The sequence below is a fragment of the Asterias rubens genome, chromosome 3 (genome assembly GCF_902459465.1).
Source record: "Asterias rubens chromosome 3, eAstRub1.3, whole genome shotgun sequence".
Lineage (NCBI taxonomy): Eukaryota > Metazoa > Echinodermata > Asteroidea > Forcipulatida > Asteriidae > Asterias > Asterias rubens.
This window is the reverse complement of record NC_047064.1, coordinates 22,512,941-22,537,228: the sequence shown is the minus strand read 5'-3', so window position 1 is coordinate 22,537,228 and position 24,288 is coordinate 22,512,941. Positions and strand designations below refer to the sequence as shown.

Here is a 24,288-nt window from a genome sequence, read left to right as displayed (position 1 = left end):
GTTTACAGAAGGTAATGGTGAAAGACTTCTCTTGAAATATTAGTCCATGAAATGCTTTACTTTTTGAGAAAACGGTAAAACAATATAAATTCTCGTTAACGAGAATTACAGATTTGTTATAAACACATGTCATGACACGGCGAAACGTGTGAAAACAGGAGTGGGTGTTCCCGTTATTTTCTCCCGACTCCGATGTCCGATTGAGCCTAAATTTCCACAGGATTGTTATTTTATATATAAGTTGTGATACACGAAGTGTGGGACTTGGACAATACTGTTTACCGAAAGTGTATAATGGCTTTAAGATAATTGAAATAATCAACAACCAAATGTCTGTCACTTTGATTTATATATACAATTATTTAATTAAAATCACTTTTGAGTTTACTAAAATGTTCAAGTAACAATAAAGTCTTCTCACTTCTTTGGAGAGGGGGTGGGGGCATTTTTACAAAAAGATCATCATCTTAGCAAGATTGTTGCTTTTGTTTACTGCATTTAATGTGTTTGAACCCAATAAATAAGTGGTAAACAACTGGTGTATTCATCCCAAGGAGGATTATGTTGAGTGCAGTGAGTAATTTGGATAACATTTTGGTGGCTGAATATTATATTTTTATGGTTGAAGAAATCTTATTTGAAAGACTAATTGTGTGAAAGTTAAAATTATTCTTGGGAGTTAAAGGTGTTATTCCATTTTGTGTTGTATGAAGACAAAAAATGTAATCTTTGACCTGCCGTGGAACCATTGATGTCAACATTAAAGCTTTTTCAATTATGTGCAACCGTCACCAGTTTGGTCATCAATAACCTAAGCCAGCATTTGGTTAAAGGGAACAATTTGCTGTAAACAGAATGTTCAGTGAAAGTGAACCCAGTCTGAGTCGACCTGTGCAGACGTTTAAGGTTATTTTACCAAAATGTGACAATTTGAATTTAGTTTTAGTATACTCTTTAAGGAGTTTGACATGATATGGAAAGGTTTGCCGTAACACCATGTAATGACTATCTCTAGGGTTGGGGTCGTTCTGTAAAGAACCATTGGTTTCAACTCGACGTTTCGATCAGTGATCAGTATACTCTGATCGTCTTCTGGAGAAAAGTTGACATGAAGTGTACATTAGAGTGTAATTTAACTTTCTAAAACTAATGGATAATTTGAATGCAGTGATCTTTCTGGAAGTGGTTTTATATCCCAACGATGTTTCTATCCCTATTAAAGAGCACCTCTTAGGCCTTGCATGGCCGAGCAGTCTCGTTGACCCGACCCAAGATCTGTTGTTATCAGCAGCAGAGTGTGTCCCAGTCATGGTACCCATGAGCAAGGCAAACCAACTGCTTCATACAAAAGCCAACGTAGTGGATGATACCCATGCCTACATCCTTACATACTGTGAAGGGTACATGCCCCTGGTGACAGTTGATTTGGGTCATGCCCCACCTTGAAGTATGAAGGGCAATGGTCTCTGTTACCTCTGATGTGTCATTGGGTCGGGGTCAGGTCTGTAGTTAGTTTGATTTCAACTAACAACGGGTTGAATTTCTGAAAACAATTGTTCTACACTCTCTTGCTTGTTTGTAATTGCTGAGGTATTTGTTTGCATGTCTGAGAACGTTGCAACCCCAAATCTCTCACATACAAACATTGGTTTAACGTTGATGATTATGAATTGCACAAATCAAGAAATTGTGATTCAGTAACTTGACGACATACTTGTTTTGGTCATTGTGAAATCAGTGGTTTATCTTAGAACTACATGACCAAGTTGACAGAGTACTCACAGTGAAGGTTATTGAGGATGATTAGTGAAAGAGATCCAATCATAATTTTGTTTTGAGGAATATTTTCTTTGGACAGGATGATTTTGTGAACTTTTTGTAAATGCAACTTCCAGTATAAGAGTAACCTTTTTACCTTGTTCATTTCTAGACGTCTATATAGTAGTATAATAAATCAGGGATTGTTAACAGAAATGTCATTTGTGTGTATTTCATCTGTATTGAGGACTTCTTCGATAGGCGTATAGGGTAATCCCCTCAATCTCTTAATTAAACGGCGTAAGTTGGAAGGGGTGGGGATATCTGAGGGCTGGTTGACCTTCCAAAAAATAAAATGAAATAAACCATGGTAAAAACATGCCTTAAAAATGCCAAACAATTAATTGACAGACGGCGCCCCATATAAATACACAAACAAACAATAACAACATAAATAATTCTATTCACTGTAAACAAAATGGCACCGTTTCTACCTTTGCTCTATATTATTTTTATTCTGACATAGTTTCCCGTTTTAAAGAAATTAATTGATTCACGTCTTTTGTAAGAAGACCGTGACATTATTTTATTTGTGCGTTTTCTTTGTTGCTACACAGAAGCCAAAGTAGGCCTATATTGGAACTGAATGAACTGAATATTAATCAATTCAGTTTACAGTCCTTGGCATTAAACACATAAACAGTGATTTAAAATCATTCAATACAAAATCAAGTGAAGGCCTAAATGAACAGATTGAAGAAAAACAAGAAACGTTTTTAAACAACATCTTTATTTGATAGTATGCTGCTCCGCATCCCTCAATAGTAAGTTTGATATAAACGGGGGTGGGGGGGGGGGGTTCAAAAAAGGATCAGCATGGGCAATTAAAAACTTGAAATCTTGAAGTCTATGAAGGATAGACTATAAGTATACCCTTGCTCGGTGTATCCAGCGTATAGAATTTCTGAGAAAGGCTAAATGCATAAGTTTGTCTCTTGTTCAGATTTGTTGGTGATAAATTACCTCTTTTCTAATACTCCTTCACATGGTTTTGTGATGCGTTTGAAATTGTTTTGTATAATATCAACAGCTCTCAATTTCTTCACATGCTTTTATGACCTTTAATTTTTTCAGTAAAACCAAAGATGTACCCCCTACCCTAAATGTAATCCCTATCTATTGGCGAATACTTGAGGTAAGCAATTACCAAGACAGAATGACAGGCATGGCTTTTAAATTTTTCTAAAAATAATATGGATTGCGCTTGATTGTTTATGCTATTTATTTGTTGCCTTAGAGCATAGAAACCTTGGAGTGAAGAGTCATATACCTACACTCACATTTGCAGATAGGGCCTAGACAATACAATAAATAGAGTTTTTGTTATGTATAGGCCTACACATCGCTGTTTTCTATATCAATGACAATTTAGTGATAGTTTTGCAAACAGTTATAAATCCGTCATCAGTTGAACATCGTGTCCGTTAGAATTCCGACCCGTGAATGGATAAATACAATCGGTATCCTGGCGTCATCTATCGGGTCGAAACATGAAGTTTCTCGATAATCTACGAGGGAAGAAGAATTAAACACGGAACTAAAAATAATGTTTGTCACTTTCTCATCTCTTCCCCAGGACAATTGGTGAATGGGCGTAGCGAAGGTAGTGTCGTTATGGGGGGGGGGGGGTAAAAACCCAAACATGACACCGAAAACGAATGTATTTCAGGGAATTCAAGGATTTCTTTTCCATGACCATCTTTTTACCTTTTGAGTCTTTATGTAGCCTACAACTTTACCAGCCGTGAGTGTTTGTCCGATATCTAGGAGGGTTCTTCTAAGAACTCTTAAAGAGCACCTTGAATATCTGCTTAGCTCTATATAAATATATTATATGTTTATTCTCCAGCGTTGCATCCTCCTCTGCTACGTTTGTGTAATCCTCACTTTATCTGAAATCTTTCTGGAGTTCCCCTCTGTCCGTCTTTGTCTCGTCTTAGTTAACGTCTTAGTTAACAAACTAATTAATGATTCCATTAAATGATTTAATTATTTCGTTTGTGTTATCTTCTATAAGGGTACTCAAATACAAGACATGTTTAGGATCGTGCCTACACAATACTGTCATGTGCATTCTGCTATACCTACTCGGTGTTCAGGACGGAAATTAAATAATGTAATATTGAATTAAATTAAATTGAATTGACGATCGGCATTCGACAAAATCTTCAGAGAGCGCAGAAATACAAACAAAATTCAGTCGGCATTGCCGATGCGTTTTTTCTTTCCTTTCTGGAAGGGCCTGATCTTCTCTGAGCATGTTTCATTTGATGTTTTTATTTGCCGACTGACGCTTCAAACGCCGGGCCGTCTGCATGTTTTTGGGTTGTTCCAATTGTGCCTTCCCCCGGTTATAAACTATACTACATACAACTCCGAACATGGGTTTTCAGGTAGATACAAGAAGAACAACTTGTTAGGGTGTGGGGGTGTTTCTGCATTCATCAAGTCATTTTCTTCTTTCCTAACAAACCTTATGGGTACATCAACAGAGCTCAAACCCTCCTGACTGTCTTATCTTGTCTGCCTACACATGATGTACTTTTGGTCTCGATTTTGTTAATCTCTGTACCGTGTAATTCACCCCCCCCCCCCCCAAATCCAAATAATTGCATCTGAGACTCCTATAGGCTATACGGGTCTCGATAATTCAAAATCACAACGCCTCATTGGACTGAGTTTGCCATTGGATAAATCATTTTCTCAACAACTGTCTTTATTGATAGTTGATGAAACAAAAACAATTGTTCAACCGAACAAAATATGGATTTGACAAAATATGGAGACCGTCAACATGTTAGATGTCTCAAAAAACACTGCCTGCACGTTCATGCGGAGGTATAGTTGGTTCAAATACCTCTTTAGATTTTTGTCTCAGTCTCCATACCATAAATAATTTTATTTTGTCAGTCTTCTGACAGGCTGAGTATACCCACCTCATACACTTGCACTTGAAGATTTGGCGGCAAACTGGATACAACGGAATCAAGAAAACAATCAGAACTGATCATCTCTCTCTGATGACGTCAACAAACATGTAAACAAATTGAAACAAAAAAAGTAGTCAAGTGGAAAACGATCAGAAAGAGCAAGGGATGAACAATGAAATACACAAACAATTGTCAACAATACTAACACCGATTTTGGAGTAATAATTGTGATCCAATTTCTTAATGGATCAATTTAGTACAACAAATGTACAAAAAGATCCCTCGTAAATAAACACAAGTACTTCTATAACTCTGTGTCACCGTTTACGCTTTGTCTCCCCCAGCCCGATAGGCAAAACAACGGAAAGCATGTACGATGGGACGTATTGGGACGTTTAAGATGGGACGTTAGATAGGACGTTTGTCGTATCCTGTGTTGGCGACGCACGTAAAAGAACACAGTGCACTTTTGGAAATGGTTCACCTCGGTGTTCCTGGTTTGATTGGCTGCATATTGCACCACAGAACCTTGTAAACCATTACAATGGGTGCTGTGGAAAAGAAATAGGTCTCATAACTCAAACGTATAGTCCCATCTTTGAGGAAAATACTGAATGTTGAAGCGCCATGAGTGTCACTGGGTCACTATTATTGTTATTAATTAATACAAATTGCCAAACTATCTTTCTGACCACCCGGCACAGGTTTGGGATAGAATAATTTGAATTGGAGCAAACTTGAGATGTAATGCACCTCTATCGAACGTGCCCGTTGCATTGCTTAGGAAAGGGACCCAGTTCAGCTTATTGCCTCTTTTCCTTTGATAAGAAAACGTTGCCCCCTGGCAGATACTGAAATCAAAATGTCAAGGTGTGTCCAGGATTGTTGTTGATGCACGCATTATGTTGGCTTCTCACTTAAAAAAAAACAAATTCTTTGACATTATCACAGGTTTGAGATTCAGATTCTGAGATGCGTCCACGAAAGTACATCAAGTCATCTTAGGTTGGATTGCCGCCAGAATGATATGGGGACATCAACATTAAAGACATGTTACTAAGCAACAGTTTCTCTTACGTCATCGGTTTCATCTTGCAAGTTGTTATCTTCACTCCATCCAAAGTTTTCTGATCTTTTACCACCTGAAAAATAAATATGATAACAACAATTATTGAGAGTCATTGGTAATTACTCCAAAATTTAATTACTTTGAAATGTTACTCTGGTATAAGGAGCACTGCAGCTGCTAATAATGTAAAAATAAAATAGTAATTACTATTTAAGAAACAATTCTCTTCAAAGGAATGCGGTTCAAGCAAAGGAAGGGATTCAAGAACATTTCAATCTGAGAAATATTTCTACATTAAATGTTTTTCAGATTGTGTATTCCTATTACGGATTATTTGTCTTGCGCAAAACCGCGCCAGATTTTGTTAGAAATCTAAAAAAAAACTATAAAAAAAACGTCAACATTTTGAACTGAAATTTCCACAGAATAGTCGTATTATTTTCATTTATATAGGATTGAAACAATCGAACGGTTAAAAAAACAAAGATTCAAACAATAGGAACTGTCGGAAAACTACTCGATTATGGCATAGTGTGCGTTTACTACTGGGTGCTGAGATGGACTCGGTGAAGGGTGGGGGTGCAGGGGAGGTTTTTGCAAAAATAAAAACTTCAGAAGAACAGGTTCAATGTAATCAAAGGTTCACTTCGATGGCTAAATATCAAACTAATGAAAAAAAGAGATGGGTGGAAGGGCAGGCTATGGTGTGGTGCGGAGGGAGGCGGGAGCCCCTCCCGTGCACCGTTCTACACCATGTGCTTTCCTTGCAAGGGGATGGGGAATAAGGAATTATACAGAATTGAATTCGGACAGTCACTATGATTCGTATAACACGGTGCCTTTTTAGAAACGATTTCACATGGGACTATATTTCTTAATGTAGCAATGCTATACGTGCAAAAGCACAATATCCTCCAACCATGTTTTTGAAAGACATAACAAATAATAAGTTAATAACTTCGTACTCTCAGCACTTCATCAATTGATGATAAACTTGCCAAAATCGAAACCATTTTCATTGCATTCCCTCTCCATTAAAAGAGTTATTTCCCCCACCATCCCTAATCATGGAGCTTTTATCCACTTTGCATCACAACTCATCAAACAATACAATTATTATTAACATCCTAACGCCGTGTAAAAAATCAAATCTGACAGAATATGACGACGAACATCATCATTTTCTCTCATTTTTCCCCACGGGCAACAAAATAGCAAATTTGTGACAACATTTAGTGGTCTTACACTATTTCAAATAAAGTGCGCCTCATTGACGACGCTGCTTTTATGTCAGAAGCATTATTAAAGAAAAAACAAAAAGTGCTGCTCCTAATTGCACTTAACAAAAATTCCACTGAAAAACGGAAAAACACAGGATATCATGAATTAATGTTATCATAGAAATGGAAGTTTCGTGTTACGTTAAGGGCAGATTGTAACGGGAGTGTTTTTTCGAGTGTTGACAACAAAACCACTGTAGCAACTGAAACAACGTATCTCCTTAACTGTCATCATCCCAGAATGCATAAGTGGGGTGGAATGGGAGAGGGGGGTCTCAACCCCCCCCCCCCACCCCCGCCTAACAATTGTATTTGTCGGTGGTCTTACTCATTAATTGTATTAATTGTATTTTAACATAAATGAATGGATGGGGGGGGGGGGCAGGTTTCTGAAATGATGACCCCTGCCCCTTCCCCCTTCCTCCTGCCACTTCAGGGTGCACCAGATTCCACGCTTGATCAGCAACGCATCACACACATCTGCGGATAACCATTGCGCTAATAATGAAGAGCGTCTACTCTCACTTTTTGTATGTAATAACAGAGTGCATGTATATATTGAATCCTAAACTATGGGAACAAATAGACTGCAATGTGACGGGATATGGGGGGTTGGGGGGGAGGGGGGAGGGGGGGGGGTAGGTAAAGTTGTTTTTGTGGGGGGCGTCATAATCTTCATTCTTTCCCCAATGCTCATTACCGTTGTCTAGGTTTCAGCCGGGATTTCATGAAACTGGATTTCATGAAACTGGATTTCATGAAACTGGATTTCAGAAACTGTATCTTAATAACAGGCAGCTGAATGTTGGCGAGTTTATTATAGTCAAACTGGTCGTAATTTTCCACTTCTAGTAATGGCAAGGGCGTGACTCCTGAGTGGGGTAGGGTGGGTTGGTGGGATGGGTGACAGTCTTGTTTTAAGTCATTCCTGTTTGAATCCAAGGCTTTTTTTAGTTAAACCATAATAGCGAGAACTTCTGTGAAGACTTACCTCTTCTATTACAAAACCTGCAAGTGGCTGAATTGACGTCTACACATTTGATGTTGGCGCAACGCGCTTCAGCAGACCATGCATTAGGGAAGAAAACAAAAAATAAAGAGCAGCATAAATATTTATAGCAATGTGAAGTTATATTGAAGCCTAAAGTATTCATTTTATGGTTAATATTCAGTTCATTATTCAGTGATTTATGTGTTCATAAACAAACGAAAATATCAAATTGCGTGAATTTCGTACCCGCCCTTTCCAACCGTGACGTAACCGGGGGGGGGGGGGGGGGGGGGGGGCACAGTGGCTATATAAACCAGAACCCTCCCTGCTTCCATCTCCCATAATCACAAAAAGCATAACAATTGGTTTGACACCTCAATATGTTGTATTTTGCCCCCGCTTGTCTCCCTCAATGAAGACATTATGTATACGCTTTCGAAAACAAATTCAATTCAATAATTTATTTTTCCATTAAAAAGATAAAAATGGAAAATGTAATTGTCAAAACATTGATAAAAAGCCCCTAGACAGAAACTACAAAATTACAGATAATATTTATAAAACTATGATATGAAAGGTAAGTTTAGTAAACAACAGAACCAACAAAAACATCACATACGCAAAAGAAATGACAGAATGGATAAGAATAATTAGCTAGTCTTGCTTACCATCCGTTATTGATGTGTTTACGATTACAACTGTCGCCAAAACGAACATGGTGACGACTGGTAGTGAAGGCAAACTTGCTGAAAAGTAACCCATAATCACCGTTCACTCTTTTACGCACGTCTCTGCGATGTCGTCTTCCCCTCCACAAAACCGAAAAGTCTCGCTGTTTTCAAGTTTTTGAAAGAAAAAAACACATGCATCAAGAAACTGACCACCGACAAAACTCACAGGTCTGAACGTGTAGCATACTGATGCGGTCGCTTATAAGCCCAATTCAGACCACGTGACTGAGTTCCCTTTATTGTTCATAAGGAAAATAAAACGAAGAAGCCGACAATTTTATCGTCGCCTGTCTCTCTGATGACAACTATGCGAACATAATTCACGATTATTAGCGCGGTTTGAGCATGAGTTAAGGGACTATCAACTAAAAAATTTGGATAAACATAAAATGTTAGTGAAATTGACCGAAAAGAAGAAGAAGAAGAAGAACTAGAAAGCACGGTAGCTGTATTTGAGCAAATACGGGTATCTCTGCCCGGCGGGGGGTGGAGCATAATATTCTGCATGGTTTATGTTGCACTTGGAGAAATGAAAATTGTGTGTGTTTTGGGGGTGATACAGAACAATATTCGCATACGTTACTCGCGAATACGAAATCCGACCATACGCAAGCGCATACGTAAGCATGCGCACATATTCCCAAATATTTTCACGACATACATGTACGTATGCCGACAAGTTTACAGTTATGCGATGTGCTTTTGGGCCACCGTACCTTTTTGATTGCATACGTTTGCGATGTCACAAATTTATTCGCAAATGTTTGCGCATACGTATGCGGTGTCAAGAAATTATTCGCGAATAAGTATGATGTCGCGATCAGACTGGATGCTAAAAATCCACAGATATATATTAGAAATTTTAATTAAACATATGCGACAAAGTATAATAATTAAATTTTCGACAACTCAAACATATTCGCATACGTTACTCGCGAATATCTTAACGAAATCCCACCATACGTAAGCGCATACGTAAGCATGCGCACATATTCCCAAATATTTTCACGGCATACGTATGCCGACAAGTTTACAGTTATGCGATGTCCTTTTGGGTCACCGTACCTTTTTGATTAGGTAAAAGTCAGCTGCCTATTATTACATGGACAAGTGATAACACTATTAATATCAAGTGTCCAACTTTTACTAAGAAACACTTAAGTTTGGTACTGTTACCAACAGTATCATGCAGTTGTTTTACAACATATTTCATTGCAAAGACATTTGGCAAGGTAATGAATCTCACATAAATTCCAAAAACATTCAAAACCTTTTCTTAAGATGCACTGTGAAAAGAATAATTTGTAAAAGCTAATAAGCTAATTTAAAACAATTTTTCTATATAAATGCTCCGTTATTGAATGACTATTGACTTATGGATTAACGGTGACGATTGCGAAGTTTCCTCACTCACAAACTAAAGCTCATGTAACTAACAACCATACACGGTTAGCACGGTTAACATCCGTTGGCTCTCCGGGTTTTCACCGAACCCGTATGCCGTGAATAAGCTCCAGACCACGGCAGAGTGTTTTTAACGTTCACGGTGCAGGTCACACTGCGACCGGAAAATCCCCCATTGCAATAACGTGGGGAAAAGCTTCGGTGGTGATCGTCTCGCAGCGCAGCGTAGAGGATTCACTCATCACGTAAATAAAACAACCTCGTTATATTTTTACGTTGCAATTCTGATCGGCTTACAAGCTTTAGGTACGAGGTTGGAATTTTTGGTTCCGTTTTTTACGAAACCGCGGCTTTAGCTTGGGATGTCACTTGGGCTTCGGCTTGGGCTTCGTCTGCCTGTTTGAAGCCCCGTTAGAAAAGCACATGTTTTCTAAATAACTGACGGAGCCTAAGCCCAAGCCCAATATGTGGCCACGGTTTTGCAAATGCAAGCTGAAGAAGAAGGAGAAGGAGAAGAAGAAGAAGAAGAACTAGAAAGCACGGTAGCTGTATTTGAGCAAATACGGGTATCTCTGCCCGGCGGGGGGCGGAGCATTTATTCTGCATGGTTTATGTTGCACTTGGAGATATGAAAATTGTGTGTGTTTTGGGGGTGATACAGAACAATCTGTAACATGAAGCTTATAACTCCGGCAGGCATGGGGGCCCTGAAGGGACATATCGCTAACAGGTGCGCATACAATTGCGATGTCACAAATTTATTTGCAAATGTTTGCGCATACGTATGCGGTGTCGTGAAATTATTCGCGAATAAGTACGATGTCGCGATCAGACTGGATGCTAAAAATCCACAGATATATATTAGAAATTTTATTTAAACGTATGCGACAAAGTATGCAATAAAATTTTCGACAACTCAAACATATTCGCATACGTTACTCGCGAATACGAAATCCGACCATACGCAAGCGCATATGTAAGCATGCGCACATATTCCCAAATATTTTCATGACATACATGTACGTATGCCGACAAGTTTACAGTTATGCGATGTGCTTTTGGGCCACCGTACCTTTTTGATTGCATACGTTTGCGATGTCACAAATTTATTCGCAAATGTTTGCGCATACGTATGCGGTGTCAAGAAATTATTCGCGAATAAGTATGATGTCGCGATCAGACTGGATGCTAAAAATCCACAGATATATATTAGAAATTTTAATTAAACATATGCGACAAAGTATAATAAAATTTTCGACAACTCAAACATATTCGCATACGTTACTCGCGAATATCTTAACGAAATCCCACCATACGCAAGCGCATACGTAAGCATGCGCACATATTCCCAAATATTTTCACGGCATACGTATGCCGACAAGTTTACAGTTATGCGATGTCCTTTTGGGCCACCGTACCTTTTTGATTAGGTAAAAGTCAGCTGCCTATTATTACATGGACAAGTTATAACACTATTAATATCAAGTGTCCAACTTTTACTAAGAAACACTTAAGTTTGGTACTGTTACCAACAGTATCGTGCAGTTGTTTTACAACATATTTCATTGCAAAGACATTTGGCAAGGTAATGAATCTCACATAAATTCCAAAAACATTCAAAACCTTTTCTTAAGATGCACTGTGAAAAGAATAATTTGTAAAAGCTAATAAGCTAATTTAAAACAATTTTTCTATAAAAATGCTCCGTTATTGAATGACTATTGACTTATGGATTAACGGTGACGATTGCGAAGTTTCCTCACTCAAACTTAAGCTCATGTAACTAACAACCATACACGGTTAGCACGGTTAACATCCGTTGGCTCTCCGGGTTTTCACCGAACCCGTATGCCGTGAATAAGCTCCAGACCACGGCAGAGTGTTTTTAACGTTCACGGTGCAGGTCACACTGCGACCGGAAAATCCCCCATTGCAATAACGTGGGGAAAAGCTTCGGTGGTGATCGTCTCGCAGCGCAGCGTAGAGGATTCACTCATCACGTAAATAAAACAACCTCGTTATATTTTTACGTTGCAATTCTGATCGGCTTACAAGCTTTAGGTACGAGGTTGGAATTTTTGGTTCCGTTTTTTACGAAACCGCGGCTTTAGCTTGGGATGTCACTTGGGCTTCGGCTTGGGCTTCGTCTGCCTGTTTGAAGCCCCGTTAGAAAAGCACATGTTTTCTAAATAACTGACGGAGCCTAAGCCCAAGCCCAATATGTGGCCACGGTTTTGCAAATGCAAGCTGAAGAAGAAGGAGAAGGAGAAGAAGAAGAAGAAGAAGAACTAGAAAGCACGGTAGCTGTATTTGAGCAAATACGGGTATCTCTGCCCGGCGGGGGGTGGAGCATAATATTCTGCATGGTTTATGTTGCACTTAGAGAAATGAAAATTGTGTGTGTTTTGGGGGTGATACAGAACAATCTGTAACATGAAGCTTATAACTCCGGCAGGCATGGGGGCCCTGAAGGGACATATCGCTAACAGGTGCGCATACAATTGCGATGTCACAAATTTATTTGCAAATGTTTGCGCATACGTATGCGGTGTCGTGAAATTATTCGCAAATAAGTACGATGTCGCGATCAGACTGGATGCTAAAAATCCACAGATATATATTAGAAATTTTATTTAAACGTATGCGACAAAGTATGCAATAAAATTTTCGACAACTCAAACATATTCGCATACGTTACTCGCGAATACGAAATCCGACCATACGCAAGCGCATACGTAAGCATGCGCACATATTCCCAAATATTTTCACGACATACATGTACGTATGCCGACAAGTTTACAGTTATGCGATGTGCTTTTGGGCCACCGTACCTTTTTGATTGCATACGTTTGCGATGTCACAAATTTATTCGCAAATGTTTGCGCATACGTATGCGGTGTCAAGAAATTATTCGCGAATAAGTATGATGTCGCGATCAGACTGGATGCTAAAAATCCACAGATATATATTAGAAATTTTAATTAAACATATGCGACAAAGTATAATAAAATTTTCGACAACTCAAACATATTCGCATACGTTACTCGCGAATATCTTAACGAAATCCCACCATACGCAAGCGCATACGTAAGCATGCGCACATATTCCCAAATATTTTCACGGCATACGTATGCCGACAAGTTTACAGTTATGCGATGTCCTTTTGGGCCACCGTACCTTTTTGATTAGGTAAAAGTCAGCTGCCTATTATTACATGGACAAGTGATAACACTATTAATATCAAGTGTCCAACTTTTACTAAGAAACACTTAAGTTTGGTACTGTTACCAACAGTATCATGCAGTTGTTTTACAACATATTTCATTGCAAAGACATTTGGCAAGGTAATGAATCTCACATAAATTCCAAAAACATTCAAAACCTTTTCTTAAGATGCACTGTGAAAAGAATAATTTGTAAAAGCTAATAAGCTAATTTAAAACAATTTTTCTATAAAAATGCTCCGTTATTGAATGACTATTGACTTATGGATTAACGGTGACGATTGCGAAGTTTCCTCACTCAAACTAAAGCTCATGTAACTAACAACCATACACGGTTAGCACGGTTAACATCCGTTGGCTCTCCGGGTTTTCACCGAACCCGTATGCCGTGAATAAGCTCCAGACCACGGCAGAGTGTTTTTAACGTTCACGGTGCAGGTCACACTGCGACCGGAAAATCCCCCATTGCAATAACGTGGGGAAAAGCTTCGGTGGTGATCGTCTCGCAGCGCAGCGTAGAGGAGTCACTCATCACGTAAATAAAACAACCTCGTTATATTTTTACGTTGCAATTCTGATCGGCTTACAAGCTTTAGGTACGAGGTTGGAATTTTTGGTTCCGTTTTTTACGAAACCGCGGCTTTAGCTTGGGATGTCACTTGGGCTTCGGCTTGGGCTTCGTCTGCCTGTTTGAAGCCCCGTTAGAAAAGCACATGTTTTCTAAATAACTGACGGAGCCTAAGCCCAAGCCCAATATGTGGCCACGGTTTTGCAAATGCAAGCTGAAGAAGAAGGAGAAGGAGAAGAAGAAGAAGAAGAAGAAGAAGAAGAATATCCACCACAAGGACAATATCTCTGCCGTTGCACGGGCAGAGATAATATCCACCACAAGGACAATATCTCTGCCGTTGCACGGGCAGAGATAAGAAGAAGAAGAAAAGGCGGGTTGTCTTTAATTCTGCATCTAAATACAAACTAATACATAGAAACCTGGTCAGTTGTTTTGTTCTTTTACCGGTTAAAAAAAGAAGTCGCGCAGCCCGTTTTGTAAAAGATGATATAAAAATTGGGGGAGAAGGGCTGTGCCCGGTGCCAAAACACTAAAGTTTAAGAGGGATTTCAAATGAGAATAATTTTGGAACATGGTGTCCACTTAAAGGCAAAGTTTACATTTGGTTTAAAATAACCGTTCGGTTGTTTTTTATTATACATAAATGTAGATTCATATATTACAGTGACTTTTTACAAGAACGAGTGAGAAAGGTATGAAGAAATCTTCAGAGGCAATTATAAGAATAGTTTTGGAAAGCTTGGGAAAGTCAAAGAAATGTTCTCTAGCAATAAATTTCAAGATACATTGTAATTGTCATAAAAGATCATTCGAACTACAAGGTGATTGCTCCCATTGTTTTTATACAGATCAAAACATTATTCCAATAAGAGAACCACATAACAAGTTATTTGATATTCGCAGAGCACCACTCAACAGCAAAGGGCGGGATTAAAGAGTACCGTTTCCAAGTTATGGTCCCTGTGGATTGATCTAATGGAGACGCCAAGTTCCGTCGGTTGCTCCCATTGCGAGTCTCAAATTCCATGTCAAAATGCATCGTGGTGTGCGGGCAGTAATGGCGTCCTCTCTTTATGCATATATACAGCTTAAAGGCAGTGGACACCAACATGGGTAATTACTCCAAATAATTGTTAGCATAAAAACGTACTTGGTAACAAGTAATTGAGAGCTGATGATAGTATAAGACAATGTGAGAAACGGCTCCTTCTGAAACAACAAAGTTTTTGAGAAAGAAGTATAGGTTTTCTCGGTCAATTTCGGAAAATGAGCAGCCAATTTAACCACCAGCTTATTCTATTTGGCACGAAATTGAATTAAAAGCAGCATTCAAGTTCACAGACGCTTCTTGAGGCGTGTGTGTCACGAAAAAGAATGACGATACGCTAAATTGAACAGAGTGCTAAAGGAATTTCACTCGACTTCGGCCGAATTCTGAATTTGAAACACAGTAAAAACTGGAGAGGCAAAACAGTTTTAATTCGAACGCATGAAAATGAAATTGACTGCTCATTTGCCGAATTTGACCGAGAAAACCTATATTATTTCTCATCCAAATTTTTAATTGAATTCGAGACCTCTGCTGAGGTCTAAACAACTCCATTATTGTCTCGCAACTTCAACGGCCAACTGAGTTCAAATATCCAACGGTTTGTTTTTTATGCATATTATGTTGAGATGGTATTTGAGAAGACTGGTCTTTAACATACCCAAGGCATTATTGTGTTGTGTGTAGATTGTTGGCTCATCGGGGTTGATTTTTCTTAATAGAATGATGACGAAAGGTTCCATTCTGAGGCAAATATTCACTGATTTCAGATGAAAACCAAACTTTCTTGGTTGCGGGGAAAACATGGGGAAGGGGTGATAGTCGCAGCTGTTTTAGGGTTGTGGGTCAGGGTGATTTGAAGAATGTGGGTCAGAGTGATTTGAAGAACGTTGACTGGCTTCGATTTAGTTACAGATGGTCATTGGTCTGGCGTGAAGTCTCAGCGGAAAGGTTATTGGTGACGGGTTTAAAGTGAAGTTCAAACCTTAGTGGTCACGTGACCCTACTTAAGCCAAATGAGCACATCACGTGGTCAGAATAAACTGAACAATTCCTAACAGAACAATTTCACGCATCTGAATAGTCAGGTCTCTCATGTTCTTTGAAGACTTTCCCTCAGTGAGTTTGTTGAAATTCTACAAACATATATCTCATAAAAAAAACCTGTGAGTATTTATTTTGTTTTAATTCCCTTTACAAAAGCCGTGAATGGTTTGCATTTCCTCCCATGTGAGTTTCTTGTTTCCTCAAATCAGACATCTCATTCCAGGCTCGCTCTCAACAAAAACGAAAAGGGTTTCTTCAATACGTATACTATATATAAACAGAAAGAAAACATAAAAAGGAAAGGGGCGTGGACTTGGTAGAGAGAAGGGGGCAAAACAGAACATTCTATCCGAAGTACTCAACTGTTCCTATGAACGATCAAAGGTTTGTTATAATTGAAAGACCATTGGCTAATATTTGTTTCTTTTTGTGCCAGGTGCAAAATTAACACAGACTCAAACAAAATACAGACATGTATAATAATTGTTAAAACTATAGACTCTTGCAAGTAAAGGGCTAACAATAAATTTGACACAAATTAATGGTCCGCTGTCAATAACATTCTATACTTATTTTGATTAATGGAAATGATACCGGGATGGACTAGCTAAAAACTTCGGACATTCTAAACATGTCTTTCTGTTTTTTTGAAACGGCAAGAGATTGGAATAAATGTTCATATCAGATTTAAGTGTGCATGTGAATTATCCTTAAGAAATAATGTTTCCAAACCACCGATCTGTGGCACAATCAAATGAATATTTACGACGTAGACAATTACACCAATAATATGAATGTGTCTTGGTCGTTTCCCGGTCACCGAACCTTAGAAAATCCACGGAACCTGAGAAAAATCAAGACATCCAGATTTTCTCTTAAAAAACAGCGCATAATGACCGAAAACAACAAGGGTGTTGTTAAAACTACCTGCCTCTCAACCCCAACAAATGGAAAACTTAAGATTTGAACACAATTATAGGGAAGTCTACTGCCCCAAACTGTGAGCTGGTTTTGCTATTATTCTAAATTGGTTATTTATTTATTTTGTTTGAATGAAGATCAACCTTAAATATTGACACGAAAACATTAACTTGTATACACGAACTTGACTTGTGACTGACGTGATTAAAAATTACTCCAGAAAAAAATCTGATAAAAAATATTCATTTATTCTGACGAGTGAGGGCAGTGTTTTTAATATGTAGCATTTCGGCACATTAAAGGCAGCATGTTTGAGAACATTTCGCTAGGAATGGAGAACATGTAAACAAAATGCTGCATTTCACACGAGCTCGTTTTCTTCGCAAATAGTGAGACCAGTTCGCAAGGAATGTCTGTTTAGTTAATAATAATAATAATATAATAATAATAAGACTTGTAATGCGCACATATCCACCCTGCTGGGTGTTCAAGGCGCAGTAAAACCAAAACAAAAACAAGAACAAAACACAAAGAAAAACAGACACAACAAAATTAGTCATTGAAAACCTGTGACATAAGATAAGTTTTGAGAAGAGACTTGAATTTTGCGGTACAAACACAAGATCGAAGATTAAGTGGTAGAGAGTTCCAGATGCGTGGCGCGGCTGAAGAAAAAGACCTGTCACCCCATGAGTGTCGAGACTTGGGTTCAATGAGGAGAAGCATGGAACTTGATCGAAGATTCCTTGATGGAGTGTAAACTTGAAGCAGTTCAGAAATATAGTGGGGAGCCTTGCCATTTAGAGCTTTGTGGACAATGAGCATCAGCTTGAAGATGATTCGTTGAGAGATAGGGAGCCAGTGTAGTTGTTTCAGAATGGGGGTGATAGAACAGGATTTTCTAGACAGTGTCACAATGCGGGCAGCAGTATTTTGGAGCCGTTGAAGTCGGGAAATCTGGTTGTTAGGTAGACTGTATAGAAGAGCATTGCCGTTGTCAAGACGAGAAGTAACAAATGCGTGAATGACCTTTTCAGTGGCACTTTTATCCAAGTACTTGCGAATCTTACCTATATTCCTGATGTGATATGATGATAAACGAACAATATTGTTGATGTGTGGCTGAAGTGTCATCGATGAATCAAAAATAACCCCCAAGTTCCGAGCTTTTAGCGAGGGAGCTATCCGAGCATCACCGATGGAGATGTATGGCACTGAAACCTTAGTTAACTGTTGACGTGACCCAAATAAAAGGAACTCTGTCTTATCATCATTTAACTTCAGGAAGTTTTGTTGTGTCCAACGTCGAATCTCTTGGATGCATTTCTCAAGTCTTGCAATAGATGCATTGGCGTTTTCTTGAGAAGATTTAAACGTGATGTATAGCTGAGTGTCGTCTGCGTACACATGGTAATTCAGATTAAATTTGAGGATGATGTCACGAATCGGTAAAGTGTACAGCGTAAACCACTGCGGGCCGAGTATCGACCCCTGTGGCACAGAGTAGTTCAAAACAACAGGGTCGGATATCGCAGTGCCAATACATACATGCTGAGTTCTATTGTGGAGATACGATTTGCACCATGCTAGGGCTGTGTCCTCTATGCCAAGGTGATTCTGGAGCCGAGAGAGAAGGATGTTATGATCAACAGTGTCAAAAGCAGCACTCAGGTCTAGCAGGACTAGTGCTGTAAGGTTACCATTGTCCATAGAAGAGAGAATATCGTTGCTCACACGGACTAGTGCAGCCTCGGTCCCATGGAAAGGCTTGTATGCTGACTGGAACACGTCGGACAGGTTGAAAGTATGAATGTGATCAGAAATACGTGATGACACTACTCGTTCGATGACTTTTCCAAGATATTTTAAGTTTGCAACCGGTCTGTAGTTTTTAAATATCTCCTTGTCCAGGTTTGGTTTCTTGATGAGCGGCCTGATGTAGGAAACTTTGAGGCTATCTGGGAAACAACCGGAACTGAGAGATTCGTTTACAAGCTTAGTGATGTAGGGTACAAATATATCAATGTTTTGCTTTATCATGGATGTTGATACTGGATCCAGCTCACAGGATTTTGAAGGAGATTTCATAATAACCCTTTGAATCTCAGCAACAGTGGCAGGCTCAAACACAGATAGTCTACACTCTGGTTGAAGATGTGGCAATGTCTGCGGCACGTTGTAAGGGACTGATGAAAATGATGAGCGGATGTCTGAAATCTTGGTGACAAAGAATTTCTGGAACTCGTTTGCTAAGTCCTGGTTATTGTAGGTGGATGGAAGGACAGGGGTTTTGGGTTTGAGCAACAACTTACCAATTATCTTGAAGAGCTTCTTTTGATCTCCTGAGGATTCTTGTACTTGAGATGAATAATGGATGATCTTTGCCTGGTTGATCAAATTCCTAACTACTTTACATTGGTTGCGATATTCTTGTCGTTGTGTTGCTAATTTGCCATTTTTCCGCCACTTCCGCTCCAGTTGACGACAGATCTTTCTCGCTGTACGAATATCATCATTGAACCAGGAGACTTCAGTTCGGACCTTGACTGATCTCGTTTTCCAAGGTGCGTATTTATCCAAGATGTCACTGACTGTACTCTCATATTGGCTGATATAGGAATCCAAGCAGTCATGATCAACTTCTAGATTTGCTAAATGAGTGCCTATGTCGTGGAACACTTCGGGAGAATTCACATGTTTCCATTGTCGGCTCTTTATAGTGACGGTTGGGACTTTGGGCTTGCACAGACTCAAGTTACACATGACTGCATAATGGTCAGATAATCCAGGTAGAATAATAAAGTTTGAGGCAATTGGTGGGGAGATATCACGAGTTATGAGAAGATCCAAGCAATGACCGAGACGATGAGTTGGCTCCTTGATATGCTGGGTAAGACCAAAAGCTTGAAGTAGATGCTTAAACTGGTTTGCATTGGTGTTGTGGACGTCATCAACATGAATGTTAAAGTCGCCGGTGATAATGATTTCCGATGGATGAAGCAGATATTCCAAAATCAAATTCTCAAACTCCCTTAGAAAACTTGAGAAAGTCACATGTTGGCCGTTTGAATCCCTTTCAGGTCTGTATACAATGACAAGTCGAACAGATTTAGAGTTTCCGGAAACTTCAGCATGAAGAGATTCAAAAGTTGTGTACTGGACGTCATTACTTTTCACAGAGACAGATAAAGTAGATCTGTACAGTATTGCAACTCCTCCACCAGTCTTGTGAGGTCTTGGGATGTGATGAAAGTAGTAGCCAGCAGGCGTACATTGACGACATGTTAAGTTGTCGTCTGGTCTCAGCCATGTTTCTGAAACGGCAACAAGGTCCAGATCTTTTTGCAGAACAAAATCAGCAAAATCGTCATACTTGTTACAGATGGACTGTGTGTTTAGAACACAAAGGCTGAGTTGAGATTTGGCTGTAGTCACTGGTACTGGAACAGAAGGGAGTGTAACTTCGGGTACAGGGGGTTTATGAACAGTTCTACGGCGACCAGCTTTTTTACCACGATGTGTAGGTTGGTAAACAGTGCTGGGATTTACAAAAAGGCCAAGGTTCTGTAATGATAACAAACAGGAAGGCAGCAGAGTTGTAGCACGTGTGGATGGGGCATAGCGGAGACTTAGAAGCTTGTTCCGCGAGTAGGAATTTGCAGAGTTTGGACTAGCTTCTGCTGAGTTTGAGTTATTTACACCTTCAGGGCCGGGATTTACAGCAATGTCACCAAAAATCACAATTTCCAAATGAAAAGTGGCTGGGGAGTTGTCATAGTAAGAAACAGGGCATTTCAGATATCTTCGATGGTGGATGAGGCCTAGATGTGTCTTTGGCAGGATGCAAGCACCAGACACAATTGATGCTGATGGAACAAAGCTGACCACAGATGAGTCAGTACAGTACAATGGTCTAGCAAGCAGAGAAAGAATGAAAAGGATACTTACCTCCATTGTCCCCAGATGGGCGAAAAATGTCCATGGACTAGGTGGATGACTGCACAGGATGCAGCCACCTAAGTGTGTGTAAGCTTTATACACCAGAATTCTCAGCTGAGACAGTGAAAATTTCCAACAGAAAAACACTATTTTCACAATTCAGATGACTCCAGGATACACAGAAAAGTCCTGTAGATTCCAGGTGTAGTAACAAATCCAGTTGTATAAGAATAAAAACACAAATTGAGCAATATACTAAGAAATTAGCAAACAAACACAGAGCTGATTTGAGTGGCTGCTGTCAGGCGCTCAGTCAAAAACAAGTTGTCATGTGAAAGGGCTGCAATTTACTTACCTGTACAAATTAATTAAAACAAAGAGCACATTGTTGGTGTCCACTACTGGAAGAACCACACACCGTTCCTTATCTAGATGCCGAACAGGATTTGGTGAGCACCACATAGATGTAGATAGATATTGATCAGATATAAAATCATGAATATGACGCTAAGACCATTACGGAGAACAGACACAAACTAAATCAGGAACAGTAAACGATCGTTAAGTAAACACGACACTTTGCATTTTTTATTTAGGGAACAATTTATATCACATGATCATAATTTTTACACTTTAAATATACACAATAATGTACAACATCCATAAAAACCTGTCTAGTAAGATGATCACTGGGTTAACATTCATATTGCTCGACACATTATCATCATTATTTATTTTACTTCCCACTGTCAACTTTGTTAAAGACATTTACCATCAATATCTAAGAGGGGCTAAATACTATGTACACGTATAAGAAGTACTTGGAGTGATATATCTGACATTCTTATAGACACTTGCGTTTCATCTTTAGAGAAAATCAATCTTTAGAGAAAATCAATCGAAACTTCCCTTTAAAACTTGGCCATTTCCACTTTTGAGAAAAAAAATGTACGTTTTGTTTAGTTTTTTTTTTTAGCAAAGCTGGATTTTTTCCCCAAACATTTTAAAGAATTTTATGCTTGAACTTGTATGCTTTTTGGTTTTCTTGTGTGGTACAGTTGTTTTAAAGACAGTGTATACTTCTGCTAATTGTCAAAGACCAGTACCCTCACATAGTGTATCCAAACTCATTATGCATCAAACCTGTGAACATTTGGGCTTAAAAATATACATCGAAGCTGAACAAAATCATGACAAAAGACACCCTCGTTTCATAGAATTGTTGGCTTTCAGTTTCATGGGAAAGGCTTCATGCCTGAATCCTTTCCCATTACTCAAATTTTGGGGTGACAATTTATCCCTTTCTTTAAAAATATACTACTTTTAAGTGAATCGTTCCTCATCTCTCCAGCGCTCTTTACCAAGAAAGTATCTTTTCATTGTCATTAAGTTGTGATTGTCATTAAGTTGTGAAGTAATCTCCAGCGCTCTTTACCAAGAAAGTATGTTCTGATTGTCATTAAGTTGTGAAGTAATCAGTTATTATGAAAAGTACACCCTGTCTATTAACTCCTGACTAACTTACAAACCACTGATCATTTTGGTATTCATAATACAAATCATAATAGCAAGAACCCAAATAATATTATAATGCTCACCATTTCTAAATAAATGTTGAAGTCTGATGTAGGTGGCTTTGCTTTGAGGTTTTCCATTCGAGATTGATTTACCTGAGAATAATCAGTGTGGAACCAGTTAAACCAAATAAATACCGTACATGGCATTCTGGCTAGAAGTGTTTTGACTATTAAAGCTATTATTTTTAGTTGTTTGCATGGTACATGTGGCTTTTAATGTAAGCGGCTCAAAACATGTTCAATTCGGGTAGTGTTAAATAAATGGATGGATCAAAAACAGAAAATGAAACTTTGTTTCTTAATAATGAATACTTTTAACATGAACTTTGGCATAAATCATTAAGTGGTAGGTTTATATAAAAAAACAATGAACCTCACATACGATAAATAAATATAAAAAAAATCAAAAAAAAATCACAGAGCTGCTTAAGAGCAAAAATTTACTTAAACACAAACAGACTTTGCTAACCAGAATAAGGTTATCAGCCAACAATTTCTAAGAGCTACTTAAGCATAAAAGGTGCTAAGCACAACAAACTTATGCTTACAAGAATAAGGTTACCAGCTAAAACACCAAATTACATTTAAAAAATGTAACCGCTATCCTGCTTAGTTGTACTTAGCAGAGCAATGTTAAGCAATATTTTCTGCTTAATTGGCTCTATGAAATTTGACTCTGGTGTAATGCACATGTTTTTTTGTGCCAAGTAAAATAGACTGAGTATAATCAAACAGCTTTAAATCCATTCATTGGCAAGCAAGTAGTGGACAACTCAAATAAATAAAAGTGGACAACTCATATTAGTGACATACAGTTGTCAAGCTTGCTAAGTATACGACTTTGATTGTAGGATAATAGCCAAAACAAGCCACAGTATGTGCCTGGGGAACAAATATAGGACAATGTAGGGAAAATGTGCTAAAGACTTGTTATACACTGTGGCCAGATGCATAACACCACTGGTGCTATTGCAACACTCTTGTGTTAGGGTCCATACTCTGAACTGTAAAGGAAACCATAACAATTCCTAAATGGAAGAGAACATCTGGGTAAAACAAAAACAACAATGGTATGCTTAAAAACCCTGACTTTAAAGAAAGAAACAAAAAACATCTATGGAGAAATGAGTTAAATAATACTACTGTTTACAACTTGAATGAATACACACCCAGTCCCCAAAACTGTTAATGGTAGTAACATAAGATGGTCAGGCAATGATAAGAATTCAATTCATTCTAGTCTTCTTACAAGACTGAACTTGTAGGAGTGAACAACCTTTCTACAACACCTTAATAACAACCTTTCTTGTCTCAATTCTGAATATGACTACACTTATTATAAACCATATCTACATACAAATACATACTGCTGTTGCAGGAATAGGAACGTATGTAGAACTATGTTTCTGAAAAAGCTTTTTTTATTAATGCCAGCTATTTTACATCAGCTGCGAATTATAACGTAAACTACATGGCTGCGCGCTATAAAGCTTTCAATCATGCCGAATAACAGAGTAATGTTAGAGTCTTATACAGAAATAAAACCTAGAGAATGCTGTTTATCAAATCTGATTCCATAATTTTATAGAGCTGATTAAGAACAAAATAGCTAAGCGCAACCAGATTTGGCTTACCAGAATAAGGTTACCAGCTTAAATACCATTCGACAGGTATCATCTGTGAATTATATCTTGTCTCCTTTATCCTTGCCTTAAGCAGAAAATGTTAAGCACTATTT

General features: G+C 38.6%; 1 protein-coding gene across 1 annotated transcript; it reads right to left on the bottom strand.

Moving 5' to 3' along the window:
- Positions 1-2,239: 2,239 nt before the first annotated feature.
- Positions 2,240-9,000, bottom strand: LOC117288434. The gene is made up of 5 exons (XM_033769296.1): positions 8,757-9,000; positions 8,089-8,154; positions 5,826-5,890; positions 4,755-4,835; positions 2,240-3,326 (listed from the first exon to the last, which is right to left on the bottom strand). Exons 1-5 carry the CDS (start codon positions 8,848-8,850, stop codon positions 3,294-3,296), a joined length of 339 nt encoding a protein of 112 aa, XP_033625187.1. The 5' UTR covers positions 8,851-9,000; the 3' UTR covers positions 2,240-3,293.
- Positions 9,001-24,288: the final 15,288 nt, after the last annotated feature.